Raw genomic sequence first — 15,426 nt, 5'->3', positions numbered from 1 at the left:
AGTTATAACTTTTATAATTTATACAAAATACAATTACATAAAATGATAGGAACATAATGAAATATTGTTGAATCAGGAAAACATAGAATCATGGAGCTGGAAGGGACCTCAAGGGTCTTCTCTCTAGTGCAACCCCCTGAAACGTAGGAAACTCAGCTAAACTCATCCACAACAAATGGCCATCCAACCTCTGCTTTGAAACCTCCAAGGAAGGAGAGTCCAGAACCTCCCGAGGGAGAGCCATCTTCCATGTATTATAAAAAGTAAACAACACTTATTTGACCCCAGTGATTTGACACAGAGGGGGGAACCTACAGATAACAGTCCAAAGGCATACCCTCCAACATTTCTCTTGATGAAAATAAGGACGTCCTATTCCATAATAATAATTTTACTATTTATATCCCGCCCATCTGACTGGGTTGCCCCAGCCACTCTGGGCGTCTTCCAAGATATATAAAAGCATAATACAACACTTGACATTATAAAAACTTCCCTATTCAGGGCAGCCTTCAGATGGCTTGTGGGGGTCAGATAATTCCATACTCTCCAACATTTCTCTGGTGAAAATAGAGACGTCCTAAGGAAAAGTGGGACAGTCTGGGATCAAACCAGAAACTGGGACAACTTCTGTAAATCCGGGATTGGTCCCTGGAAAACAGGGACATGTGAAGGGTCTGCAATAGGCGCACAGGGAGTTCTGCATATATGGGAGAATTTTAAAAACAAGCGGTCCTCACTGACCTGATGCAAAAAGATCTTGTCATCCGAAGGAGCCCAGGCTGTCTATATAAAACACCATAGCCCCACGCACCTTTACCTGGGAGTAAGGCCCACTGAACTCAGTGCAGCTTTCTTCTGAGCAGACACTTAGTTATTTACTGGATGCAAGCCAGCAGCATCAGACAACCCTGCTCGGCTAGGCGCTGGGGTGGATTTCGCCCCACGCCAGGCAGAGCCAGGCTGATGGCCCTCGGCAACATCCAAAGACCCTCATCTGCTAGGCGCCAGGGTGGATTGTACCTGCCTTGTGGAGTCAGGCCCAGGCTGCCACCTGGTCCAGCACTGGCGGCAGCTACAAGCAGTGGTCAAAATGGGAGTCTCAGCAGTTGCCCTTTCCCGCTGGAAACTGACTGTTCCAAGAAAATGCATGTGGCAAAAAAGAAGCTCTAGGCCGCCCCCTGGTGGATTGCCTCCTTACATGCTAAGCAGGTAGCCTGCCAATCAGGAGTTATATATTTAAAAAATTCTTTTCTTCTCACTTCCCCCTGTGGCCCCCTAGCCTCATGCTGTGGCTCCCCCCATTTACGTAATTTTCACCTGTGCCCCCCTTGGAATATTCGGGGGGGCAGAGGGTCATGGCCCCCAGTTGGGAAACACTGGTCTAGAGAGTGGCAACTCAAGAGCAGGTCTTTTCTATGGTAGAAAAGAGCATTCCCACCTGGGGAATGCTCTCCCCCAAGAAGGCTGGCCTGGTCCTTCCATTACATAGCTTTAGACTCCAGGCAAAAATGGTTCTCTTCAACCAGACATTTGGCTGATTAAATCCTATGGCTTTTTAAAAGCATTTGTGGGAGGGGGATTTTATGTTTTATTGTGTATTTTGTGTTCTCATTTTGTATTTTTATATTGTGAACAACCTTGTGATCTTCAGATGAAGGGTAGTATACAAATTTAATAAATAAAAAGGCATATACAATATAATAATATAAAAGCATCTCAGAATCACCAAAGGTTGCCTTTCACCAGGTCCATCAAGGTCAGGAACATTATGTGGACCATCTTCTGAGAGCAGGTTAAAGAACAGTTGGCTATTAGGAGAAGGAATAATGGAGCTAGTGGAGAAGCAAGAAACAGAATTGGTGAATACTTATGCTTGTCTTTATTGTTTCCTTTACTGCACTCCAAAACATTATCACCTACTCAGCTGTCTTAAGCAAGAATGAAGCAGTACCTTGATAGACATAACACGTGTGGGGGTTTTTTTTTGCCATAGATAGGGTTGCTCAGTTTTCAAAAGCAGATTCCTATACATAGAGTAAGCATAGAGAACAGTTGGCCCTCCAGATTTTGTTGAACTCCCATCATCTCTGTCCATTGGCCATGCTGTCTAGAATTGATGGCAGTTGTACTTCACCAACATCTGGAGGGCCAAAATTTCCACATACCTGTGTTGGAGGTTAACAGAAGGAACCCTTTGTGGACACTAGTGTGGTAGATAAATAAATGTAACTTTCAGCATTCTCAATGGAACTAAAAATCCCAAGGTTAAACTTTACAGGGCCTATCTACAACGACCCTTTAGACCAGTACAAAGAACAAGGCAGGATGGGAAAAGTTGTAACTGAAGACCAGTGACTACCTCCTCCATATATCCCTTGAAAATGGAATAGCAAGATAACTGGGAACCCCAGGAGAAAGCTTACAAGCCTCATCATAACTACCACAGTGTTATTCCTGGGCATAATGGCTACAAGACAGAACACATGTCACCAGTTCTCAACACAACACTTCACAATGGCTTCTGCAAATGGAGAAAACTCTCTTACAGACATTGCTTGTCCACAATGCAACAGTCACCTTTATTAGCTCCTATTAGCAATACAATAATTACTATGCAACCATACGATCAGCTTTTTCATGCTCTAGCCTCAATCTTCTTCTTGCAGTAGTTATTTACCGGAACAGGAATAACTAGGGTTATGCATTCAGTTTGGACAAAACCAACATCCAGAGATTCAGACCTTGTCCAGAGCAGTCTGAAGTGAACCAGGCCACTCCTGAAGTTTCAAGGGACACTTCTACAATGTGGTTCTCTCCAAATGGTTTTAATTACAACTCTCATCATCCCTGACCATGGACTATGCTGCTTGGGACTGATGGCTGTTGCAGGCCAAATGTCTGGAAGGAACCACATTTGGAAAGTCTGCTTTGGAGGGACACAGAAAATCATTAAAAATAGATACTCTTCCCCAGTTCTCCATAAAAGGAAATGGTAGGCAGGAAGAAAGTGTGTGCGTGCACGCACTTTGGTGACAAAAATTGTAGCTTCCAACCAAGGAATGCTTATCCTTTTTACTTCCAATGACAGTGCTTTGGAGAGGGATGTAGGAAGGATATTATCCAATGTTATTTCATTGTTTTTCACTGCTTCTTTTAACTGTGTTGACTGGAAGAAGCACTCAGGGTTTCTAAGAATGGCTTGAGAAGAACTGCTAAGATAAAGAGATTCCGGCCCGATATCTCACCACTGCCACCTATAGCCAACACACACTCCTTTACTGGGTATCTGGAGTTCTGTTGAATGCCCCCAACCTCAGACAAGTTCTACATTACTCCTGGTACAGGAAAGTTAAATATGTGCTTCCATGTTGTAATGTTTTCAAAGATTTTGTAGAACTTCTGTGACTTGGTTTTTTTTTAATAGCACAGAAGTAAATAATGATAGTCTTCAACATGATCTAAGTTAACGCTAATGTAAATAAGGCAATAATAGAATCCAGGTTTGACACATCATGGGCCGTAACCATTTTTGAAACCAAAGCAAACAAGTTGAGTCATTAAAAAAATAAATCATGTTCTGCTTTTCAAATGGATGAAACCAGTCATACACTGAAGCAAGTTCAACTGCTTGATGGTATATTTAAATATAAAGAACTCCTAGGCTCCTCTATTAACTTGATAAAGAACCTCCTAGAGTAGCTGTTGAGACATATTTGCCCATCTAAATTTAAAAAAAAGAAAAGATACATTTCCAAGATAGAAAGATTAACCTGAATGGCAATATTCATAAATAAGAAAAAGTATTTTACACAATAAATAGCTGCTATTTTTCTAAGCAATAAACTAATTCGCTTACTCTTTTTCCAGTCAATGAGCCAGAATTTTCCACAACCTTACTGTAATTTATATTTTGGAACTTATTTGCCCCTCAACCCCATCAGCTTTAGGATCGGGTAACACAGACACACTAGGGATAACATTATATTGCAAATGTCACCTTGTTCTTCCTAGTATCAATTGGCAAAGGCTCTAATGAAAGCACAAATAATAACAGGAGGAGGAGTAACTTTGACATGCCCTTCTGTATAACAGAAACCAGAAAAAAAACCTGATTGTTGAAAAGACCCTTACTGAAAACAGATTCCAACATCTAAAATAGCTAATTTTTAAAGGTTCAAGAAACAATTAAAATGCTGCTTCTCCACATTATCAAATGCTTTTTGGTGTCTAAAAAGAGAATAATCTGCTTCGGGAGGGTGATGCTTGGAGAGTGCTCTTCGGCCCCATGGAGCCTTCAATGTGGGGTTCCTCAGAGTTCAATTTTATTCCCCATGCTGTTTAACATCTATATAAAACTACTTAGTGGGGTCATCTGGAGTTTTGGAGTATGTTGTCAGCAATATGCTGATGACACACAGCTCTGCTTCTCCTTTAGATCTGCAGGAGTGGCGGTGGAAGTGCTGGACAGTTGTCTTGCCTCAGTAGTGGACTGGATGAGAGCCAATAAACTAAAGTTCATATAAGACTGAGGCACCGTTAGCGGGTGTTTTATTTTTTTTTTAAAAAAAATTATAAACCTCCTTTTAACTGCCTTTCACCTGGACTGAAGAACTGTCATTCTAACTTATGATGCTTCATCATATTTGGGAGAAATCTTTGCTTACATACTTTATGTCACCAGGGAATGTAGCACCTGGTGGTATGTATCATGATCAAATATCATGGGATTTTCTAAGAGATACTTTTTGCTGTGGTTAACATCCAAGATTTGGGACTAAAGTCATGACTTTTTACTTTTGCAAAATATTAATATTCCCCCAAGCCCATAGAGCTTGTTAAATTAATGTGAACTGATTTTCAATGTAGAAGAAAACTCTGATGAAGCTAGCTGCATCATTTTGTAAAATGGTAAATGTTTATATCTACACAGATTAGGATAGTACTGTCCAGTTTTGGGTGACAAATGATTCATGTGCCTTTGCGCCACACATACTATAAGAGACTAAACAAACTCTTTGTACGAGGCCAAACACAGAGAAAAGCAGCAGCCGACTGTACCAAACTCCTCCCTAATCAGATTTCTTTGTTGCAACAGCTGTATGCAGATTGGTAGTTCATTAATAAAAGGAGATGATTATGCTAAGAATGGAGGCTTAAGCTTTATTTAGGAAGTGTTCTAAAATACAAAGAAAGCGTATAGACTATGTGGTGAATGAAAAGAAAGCAGCAATCATTTGATGGCAGGCACTGGAAATAGGCTAGTAATTACATCCTTCTGGCTAATACGCAGAGAAAAACTGTTCCACCATATGCCCAATTCAACAGTACCTCCTGCTCTCATGAACATAACAGTATAGTCAACCCTCTTAAGGAACAGGGCCAAATATAATTTTATCCATGTGTTCCATGTACACACTTTTTGCTATTGCTGGAAAAGCAGGACATATTGTACATGGAAGTAGAGACTAATTCATTAGGCTCTGCCCAGCCTGTGTAAAGATATCCTCATACATAGGCAAATATAAAAATCTCTAGAGCCTGTCTCATATTAGTATTTGTACCTTAATATTTTCTTTACTTCAATGCATTTGCTTTGAATTAAAGTTTAAGCTGCCTTTCAACAAGCTCTGCCCTGTGAATCAGTGTACAATTTTATTTTAGCACTTGGTATTTTCAGACAGGTCTTAAATGACGGTCTTACACAAGAATGTCTAGGCACCATACCAGATATGAAGCCATTCATGAAATGGACAGTTGTGGGAATAATTTTTTATACAGGAGGTGTGACGGGCCCAGTGCAGATTGGAACCTCGGTGAGAGTACTTATGTCTAAACTGTTTTCCATTTTAAAAAAATACCATAGTGGTTTACAGAAGCTGATTACCATGGGGAAATATATCCTCATGTTTGATATGGGCTTTAACTTTTTGTTCCCTAGTGCAGTACCAATTTTTATTTGCTAGATTATCCTTTTTTAAAAAAAATAATAAGTTATTCATATCAGTTCAGTCTAATTTATCCCAGAGTATCTACTTGTATTTGCTGAGACTGTAACTCAGAGGGGGGACTTAAGCAGCTGTGGGAAGGGGGGGCAGACTTCAGTTCTCACAACTGCCTCATTGGGGAAAGACCTATGGGGAAGAGTTGCTGGGATCATGGGCATAGCCAAGGTAAATCAATAAAAATACTTAAGTAACTGAGGTTCACCACCCAGTGTGGTGTAGTGGTTAAGAGCGGTAGTCTCGTAATCTGGGGAACCGGGTTTGTGTCTCCGCTCCTCCACATGCAGCTGCTGGGTGACCTTGGGCCAGTCACACTTCTCTGAAGTCTCTCAGCCCCACTCACCTCACAGAGTGTGTTGTGGGGGAGGAAGGGAAAGGAGATTGTGAGCCGCTTTGAGACTCCTTAAAGGGAGTGAAAGGCGGGATATCAAATCCAAACTCCTCCTCTTCTTCTATAAATCCTGGCTACGCCCATGGCTGGGATCACTAGCCCTGCGCTGTTTTGGTTTCTTTGAATAAGGAGTTAACTTAACTGACACAGTGGTTTTTTGTTGTTGGTTTTTTTATTGCTGTTGGTTTTTTTATTGTTGTTGGTTTTTTTATTGCTGACCTACACCCGATTCCAGCTCCTAACAACTTAAGCTAAAAAAAAAAGTTGAAACGTCCAAGCTTGCCTAATATGGTATTATTTACAGTTGGCATCTATCCATCGTTACTAATGAACTTATGAGAGATTTTCAGCCCATAACACTGCTTGGAAATAAGCCCCCATGTTCTACTGGGCTTAATTCCTAGTGTTTAGGGTCACAGCCTCAGGCTGGCAGAGTGACTTGCCTATGTTTCCTCATCTTTAAACTGAAAACGGCAATGAACTTCATAGAACTGAAGCTGGGATAAAGGTGGGTTGCACCCATAGCTTCTGCTTCTCTGTGGCAAACTTGGGGAGCCTGTAGTCTGCCAAATGTTGCTGGACCTACAACACCTGCCAGCTCCAGCTCAGACTAGCATAAGCAATAGCCAGGAATTATGGGAGTTTTACAGCAACATCTGGAGGACCAAAGGTTCCCAGCCCATGTTATAGAGACAGTCCCATTATCCAAGGGAAGGAATCTTTGGATGCCCAAATGCCTGTAAAGAATTCTGGGCAGCTTCAGTTCTGCAAAGGCAACCTTATTTCCAGTTGTGAGCCTGTAAACAAATATGCATCTCTCTTCAGCGGTATTAGCAATTGCAGAGGGTAGAGCTGGAGCAAAGAGAGGGGAGAATTCCGAAACTAAACTTCGCTCTTTTGAAACGGGTGGATCAGCAATAACTTTAAGCTAGGTAATCCCCCATGGTGATTTTTCTCCTTTCCTAATAACTGTATCAGTCAAAGAGCTACTTAACTGCTGATTATGTAGAAAGCTGTGCACACACTGCTCTGGTAGGAACCATCACAGATCCATGCCTGTAAATCCCCAGCAGCACCACACAGCTCAGAAATTACTGGAAAGGTGATAGCTGGCTTTCCCCATTTACCTTGCAGACCAGGTCAGAATTTTAGCTCTCAAGACATTTGTTGACTGCAAGAGAAGGAAGAACAAGTTCACCTCTACTAGCTGTTGCTCTACTTGTCAGCTGACAGGTCAAGCTCAGGCACAATTAAGAACACAGTTGTAAGCAGCTTTAGATGATTAGATGAAGGAACTTTTCCTCAACCTACAGAAATGTTTCTGTGTAACTAACCAGAGCCCAGGAGGTCATGTCGAGGTAGGGCATTCTCACAGAACTTGAGTTTCTAATTCACCTAACTGCTCTATCCAGCTGGATTGAAAATGGCAGAAAGCCTCAGATTACATAGGAAGTGGACTTCTAACATCACTACAATAACATCCGGGTGTGGGGTGGAGTGGGAGAATGGAAAAGTATGAAGGAAGGAAGGAGGAAATGTAGGGGGGCATGGATACCCTTGAAGTTAAGGTATAGCATTTTGTCTTGGAAAGTATCAGTATGAATCCAATATTAATCTAATAAAGGTATTTTGTGCTTATGGCAGACTTATAAACATTCTGTTCCCATTACAAGTTTCAGGCAATGACCTATTTCTATTACAGTGACCTCACACCTTCTCCACAAACCTGTATGGCAGGCCTGGTTAGCCTATGGCCCTCCATGTTGTTGTACAACTTCCATCATGCCTGACCACTGAGCATGCTGGCTGGAGTCCAACAACCCTTGGAGGGCAACAGGTTAGCTGCTCCTCAGAATCATGATGAGAACACACCAATTCAAAACTCTGAGTTAACTGGATAGCCATGGGCAGCTCACACTCAAGTTTTAGTTCCTTCATCTCTAAACTGGGAACAGTTATTGAGGATTGTTTCAAAGGTAAGAAAGCTACCCTTCTGAAGTATTCACGTAAAAATTCAGAGCTAATTTCTCTTCCATCTCTAGTCACAACTTTTTAATAGAAATGTGGACAAAAAGAGTAGCTTGCCTTGAACAGAGAGCTAGCTGTCACACACATAATGAAGTAAACCTTTCAGTTTCTAAGGGTGGAAACGGAGTTATCAGCAATTGGCAAACATATTTATCTCCCTTTTCTCAAGTCAAAGTTTTAACCATTTCAATCCACATCACTCCAACTTGCCACACCTGTGAAGCAATGCAGCAGCTGGGGGAAAAAAACCTACCCATCTACAGTGGAAGTAGTTTCTCACTAAAAACTCATCCTGCCATTTTAACCCACCCTCCTAATGGTCTAAAAGATGACAGTGATTTATTTATTGCTGGCTCTTTATCAAAGAGTTCAAATCAAGAAAATGGATCTCACCAGCATTTTGGCAGCAACAAAGGACTGGGACATGTATTGTTTCATTTGATTGTGGTTTTTGTATTACTGCGTTTTATTTTGGTATGGCTAGTCAGCCATGCCCTTTGTATGCTGCCTTGGGATCTGTAAGGATGTTGAGTTGTTTAAAAACATTTTAAATAATAATTAATATTTGAAAAATTACAAAAACATTTTTTTCACTAAGCCCTGTCAGACTTCAATGACTTGGGAGCTGGTCCTAATTTCTTGAGGGGACTGATTCTGTTTGTTCGCTCACACATATGTAGTGACAAATGTCCTTGATTTAGACTAGCAGCAGCAATGGCAAAAGCTTCCTTGAAGAAGGGAAGTGTTTCACAATGTTTTCTGCAAAATCAAATCATCTTAGACCAACATATCTCTGCTATAGCAGCTCAATCCTACACATTACTTACAATTAAGTCCCAGCAAGTTTAACGGAACTTACACCTAACGTAAGTGTGCACAGGATTGATCTCCAGGACAGAGAAAAGCTCCTTTGCTTAACAGTAGCACAAACAGCTTTTCAGCCACAACTTCCCCCCTGTGGGAAGCTGAAATAAATGGCTGAAGAACTAATAAGCCATGAGTGGGGAATTTCAGGCCTGGGGGTCAAATGCAGCACTCCAGGCCACTCTATCTGACCCCCAGGACTTCCCCCGGACCAATCCATCACTATGCCTGCTCTGCACCCTCCTTGGGTGCTTTTACATGGCTGGAATGTATCCTTGAACTGTGAGAATGCCTCTTGCTTGCCTGGATGCGTGCATGGAAACCTCTGACTTTTGTGTAGCTGGAATGTAGCTTATAGTACAACCGACACATGGGCTGCTCTGGCCATGCCCACCAACGGCATGCAGCTCCCTGGAAAACTGTCCATGAAAGAAAAAGGCCCTCAGAATGAAAAAACGACCCTGCTCTATTCATAACCTCTTGCCACAACAGTTATGAGGTCAAAGGAGAAAAGAGTGTCAATAATTTTTGCAGATTACAGTGCTACCAAGTCTTTAGGTAGCTAGCCAGAACTTAAACTTGAGTGTGGCAATTTGCAAGACACCACCGCCACACAAACCAGCTCCCCATAGGCATGGCAAAGAACTCACATGGCATCCATGGAGTTTTAACTGAACTGATGAACATCCAATGTGTACAGTTAATCTCTAGGTAAAGTAACTGAGTCATTTTATAACCCATTTACGCAGGCTGAATTAACACTTTATAGTTTCTTTCTTGAAGAAAACACCCTTTATCAAGCTAATGAACTCTGCCATTCCTCTGAAATCCAAGTTCATTATTAAACTGCTCCTTAGATACGAATTCTGCAGGAGAAGCAAATTCTTTGTCTCCATGCAACCTGTGACTTGGTGTGAAAAGTAATTCAGGAAAAGTCACTCTCAGTGTGATCACACAGTGCAAGGTCAAAAAGGGGCCACAGCTAGAGGAGATGTTAAGCCCTAATACAGATAGTATTAGTTGCTTGATGTTTTGTTACTGAAATGCAAACCTAAGTGCAATTATGAAGTAAGCCCTATTGAACAGTGCTTACTTACTTCTGTGTAAACATGTTTAGGATTCTGCTGAATGCGATTACACAGTGGGGGTGGGAAGTATAACAAACTTAAATTTAGATTCAATTAACTTTCAAGCCAGCGAGTATAAAAGTTAGAGAGTAAACATATAAAACATGGCAGACTCATAAAAGCATCAGTATGGACCGATGTTCATATGTAAACACAACTCCTACCTTCTGTGGGATATGAAAAAAACAAGTTCCTGCTGTTTGTTCTTTTTTTACAATGCAATCCTAAACATGCCTACTCAGAGGCAAATCCCATATAGCCTCAATCAGGTAATGGGGTTTTTTACAATAGAGGTAAGAATTTTTTACTTTAACTTTCATAATAATTTCATTAGAATGTATAAGGATAATTTATGTCACCTTTTTGACAGAACAAAAATGTTATTTGAATTTGGACAGATATTACTGTATTTCAACTCCAATAGCTTCAGCCAGTCAGGTATCATGGGAGATGTAGTTCAACAATATTTAGGGACAGCTGTGCTATAAATTTTCAAAGTATAGTTTCTTTAAGATAATGCCAAGGTTGCAGATTCAATGCCCATATGGGACAACTGCATAGTCCTGCATTGCAGGGGGTTAGACTAGATGATCCTCAGGTTCCCTTCCAACTACAATTCTGTAACTTCTACAATTCTTGTCCTAAGAAAAACAACTAAATGGAGCACTAATGAATGAACAGTGTAAGGTTCTGTGGAAGCACTTACTGGTTTTGGCATTTTCGGTTCTTGAAGTGTTCCTGTTGGTCCAAAAGCAAATATTCATGCAGCAGCCTAAGGATATTCCTCCTTTCTTCTACAAGATCTGCGCAAAGAATCCAAATAAATAACACACTAAAGTTAAACTACGGTGCAAGGCGTGGGGAGACAAGTTCAATAGAGAAGTTCTACTTAAGCCTACTCAGGTGTAACTCTTCAGTGTGCTCAGTTGGACACACTCCCATATAAATGTGCATAGGATTGCAGCTTTAAGCAGGTTAAGTAAGCAAGGATGATTCACTCATGACCAATAATTACTTAGTTACGCCAACCCCTATAGAAAAAAACATAAAGCCAGCAACCTCACCCAGCGAAAGAGGAGTCTGATTGCAAGGAGAGAAGGTCATTTGCTCAGCCACACCCATAGGAACAACCACAATTTCAAAAATGTTCAAGGACATGCATGTGTGTGCGTGTGTGTGGAGAGTTAATCATATTTCAAGTTTTTCCAAACAGTGGTCTCTTACAGAACAAGTATCCAAGCAACATGGAATCAACTAAACCCCTTAACTTAAAACTTTAAGCCTTAAAGGGAAACGGTCTGCGTTCAAAGTCTCTCTGCTTTAAAGACCTCATAGCAGTAATTCACTAGGTATACAGCCCTTTTAAATAAAGACCAGGGACCTCCCCGCCCCCCTCCCTTCCCGCATATAGACTGCTCTGAAGCAAGCAAGTTGCAGGCAATGATTCTACCGAGTCCCCACATTCAATAAAGGGCTGAAGCTGGCGGGGAACAACCTTACAGAGTCAAGGCTTCATTTTGCCTCGAAACGGGGCAGGGCAAGGGGAGTTTCCCGGTAGCTCAAAATGTAGGTCTGATGTAACTTGCAGTCTTTCACCCACAGACAGGAACTGCTTCAGCTTCCTCCCCTCGTCAAACGAAACGCTGAGGAAGAACCGGCCCGCGTATTATCAGTAGCTCTGCTTTTTGCACTTGCATTAATCACTCCGGAATGAGTTGCCGCCGACGGAGTTTCGTATTCACTCCCGTTTACGGGAAGCAAAACTCGCTCCCACCCCGCCACCCCCACCTGCGTGCATGGCATGGAAAGGGAGGGAGGCATAGGAGCCAACGCCAAGGAGATATTCGAGGGAGCACCCTCCCCGAACTTTGCCATCCAAACGGTTTGCGTGCGCTTATTGTGATCGCTTACCTGACCCCCCCCCCAATATTTCATCCCTGGCTCAGGGAGGGGACCCACCCTTTCTCCAACCCCGGGACAAGTAAGAACAAGCTGCGCAATCCCAGCCACCTCTACTCAGAAATAAATCCCGTGGGATTCAATGGGGCCGACTCCCAGGAAAGCGCGCTTCGGATCGCTGCCTCGGTCACTCCTTTAATACCCCCAGATCCAAAGAATTCAAGACCAGAGTCGAAATAGGCCGGTTTGCAGAGGATGTGAGTAATAATCCTGTTGCGGGCATTCCCAAGGGAGGGGGCGCGGATTTAAGCGGCAAATCCTTTCCCCACTTCCTTGGGCGTAAGAGGCGCTGAACTAGTGGGGGGGGGGGGTTACTTCTCCCACGAGGCTGACTCGGGCCGGGCTATGCAAGGCAGGGCGGCTCAAACGAGGCGGAACAGAAAAGCAGCACTTTCCGGTTCAGCTTCAAGAAGCCCAAAGAGTCTCTGGAAAGCGGCAGGAGGAGAAAAACTTAACGAGGCTTTTTGGGCAGAATGCAAACGCGCCGCTTCGAGAAGCGCTAAATAAGTGCGCCAACTCCTCTCTCGGAAGAAGAGCCGGGCGCTAATCCCCCGCCGCCCCACCTGTTGCCGAAGCCTCGGCTGGCTGCAGCGCCACAAAAGCAACTTCGCGCCACTTGGTCGCCGCCAAGTTTCCTTCCCGGTCCCCCCCCCCCCAACTCCCGTGTGGACCGTCGAGGGTGGGGCGGGGTTTCGTCCGGGGGTCCTTACCTCGCCGCGGCAGGTCCGTGTGGCTCCGACCAGGCAAGGCGGCTGCTGCGGCTGGTACTGGGCGTCCGCTCAGGCTGCGCTCTTGGTCCTCTGGGCGTGTGGGCGTCGCTGCTGCCCCTCCCCGGCTGCTGCTGCTGCAATATGGCTGACGCGCCGCTGCGCGGGCAAGCGCCACAGGTCTCGCCTCGCCTGCCCTTCACCCCGCCTTCCCTCCGCCAGCCAGCCCGAGCCGCGCGCGCGCTCGAGCTGCGCCTTCCTCCCGCCTCGACGGCTCGGAGCGCTGCGAACCTGCGGAAGGAAGAGGCGGAGGCGACGCCGCCGCAGGAGACCGAGCGCGCCTGCAAGATGGTGCGGGCCCTGCTAACGAAGCCCTGTGATTTGCACAGGGAGGGGCTCGACGGCTGCAGGAAGAACGGAGGAGCCGGAAAAGTCGAATAAAGAGCGAGCTCGGCCGCGGCGTCTGCACTGCAAGCCCCCCTCTCGCGTGGTTTGTTTTCTAGGGCGTCCTAATCTTCCAGACTACAGCCCTAATCTGCACGCTTCTTTGTTGCTGCGAAACAGGCGTCTGCGGAACTCCTTTGCCACTTGACGAGGCTTTAAGGGGTCAGCAATCATGCTCGTTAGCAACAGGGTTCTTGGAGACAACGAACAAACAGGCACAAACCAGAACCCCAGAAGTTTTGATAGTGCTGTATAAAGGTCCCCGGACAGCAGACAACTGAAGGTTTAAGTTTCGGTTCTGCCCCATTTCCTGTAAAAAAGAGTTGCAGAATTGGAAGGGACCCTGAGGATCATCTAGTCCAACCCCCAGCAAAGCAGGAATATGCAGCTGTCCCATATGGGGATCGAACTTGCAACCTAGGCATCAGCACCAGCTGAGCGGTATTAATGCAGAAGGTTGTAAATTAGGAGAAGTGTGCAAGAACTCTTCCTCAAATTCGACACTGAGCAAATAGAGCGCTCCTCCAAAATAAACCACAACCAGGGGGAAAAAGAAGCCCAAACAAAACAGAAGGGGGGGCGGGGACGGACGATTAAGTTGCTTTTCCCACGCTTTTGTTTTTGTTTCTTCACTGCTTATTTATTTGCTCATCATCCGGTTCTGCCGAAGTTGAAATCTTGCACATTTCTTTGCAGTTTTTGATTGGTTTTTATACTTACCTGCAAGTAATAAACTCAAATAACTTCTAAGTAGAGGCACAGGATTGTGCAATTAGTTTTAAATTTTGATTCTATTGACGGCGTTTATGCTGCTTTGAGACATTGCTTTCTTCTTAAGGGGAGAGTTGTGTGTGTTTTGTAATGTAAACTTGCCATTTTTCGTTTTAATGTTGATCAGCCTGGGAATTTGATTAAAGGGTGCCATGGCATAACATGCTCACAGAAAACAAGCCAGTATGCCCCTCCCTTCTCCAAGAGGCTCCAGGTGCATACATGGGTTTCCCTAATTTATTCTTACAGTAAGTGTTTGTGGTAGGCTAGGCTAAGCAAGAGCACATGACTCAAGGTCACATACTGAGTTTCCTAGCTGAGCAAGAAGCTGAACTTCCTCGCCCAGACCTGCACAACTTATGATCCATCAATCTGGATCATTGTAAGCAGAGGCAGGGAATCTTTGGCCCTCAATATGTTGTTGGGCTCCCAGCTCCCATCAGCCCATCAGCTCAGCCAACACAACAACTAATGAATAAATTGGAATTTGTAGTTTAGCAACATGCGGAGTGCCACAGATTCCTCACCCCCCCAAGAGAGAAACCCACAAAATAAGTGAAGAAGAGAGATGTGATACTGGTATGCATGGCTAAATGTTAAAGTGTCACTTTCCGTTTCAAAAATTCTGAATTCCCTAACTGAAAAGTTACAAAAAAGTGATTTGATTTATTGTATTTCTATGCCACTTTTCATTCAAATGAATCTCAAAGTGGCTTACAACCAATAAATAACCATAACATAATAAAACATAATAGTACATTGTGAATACAGCATACATCATATAAAATAATTAACAAATTATCAATAAAACAGTTGCAATCTATAAAAACTTAACAGAACAGCAACTAAAAAATAAGCTAAACTTCACAATTATGGCAGGTCGTGTGATTAACAAATCAATGCAGCATTTAGAATCCTTTAAACAATATTTAAAACATTAACAAAATAGCAATTAAAATAGAAGCTAAGCACTAAGTTCATTCACACAATCTCTGCAGCCCCATGACTCATAACCGTTCATTCAAATACACAAATGCACATAGTACCTATGTTAAGCCAGCTCAGCCAGATGCTGTGCTGGCTGGGGTCCTGAGTAGCGGGCCATGGTGGAGATGATGGGGCTCTCAGGC

At 43.4% G+C, this 15,426-nt stretch overlaps 1 protein-coding gene across 1 annotated transcript in view; it reads right to left on the bottom strand.

Annotated features, from left to right (window-relative positions):
* The window catches only part of EZR (ezrin), a 36,579-nt gene extending 23,338 nt beyond the window's left edge, over positions 1-13,241 (bottom strand). Inside the window, exons 1-2 of the mRNA XM_081905715.1 lie at positions 13,085-13,241; positions 11,122-11,218 (exon numbers count right to left, since the gene is read on the bottom strand). Coding sequence (XP_081761841.1) covers positions 11,122-11,133 — 12 coding nt within the window. The 5' untranslated portion in view covers positions 11,134-11,218; positions 13,085-13,241. The remainder of the gene's footprint in view (positions 1-11,121; positions 11,219-13,084) is intronic.
* Between the last annotated feature and the right edge of the window lie 2,185 nt (positions 13,242-15,426).

The sequence above is a fragment of the Podarcis melisellensis genome (genome assembly GCF_964234715.1).
Source record: "Podarcis melisellensis genome assembly, chromosome: 3".
Taxonomy (NCBI): domain Eukaryota; kingdom Metazoa; phylum Chordata; class Lepidosauria; order Squamata; family Lacertidae; genus Podarcis; species Podarcis melisellensis.
The sequence above is the reverse complement of the archived record's forward strand: the minus strand, read 5'-3'. Positions and strand labels throughout refer to the sequence as shown.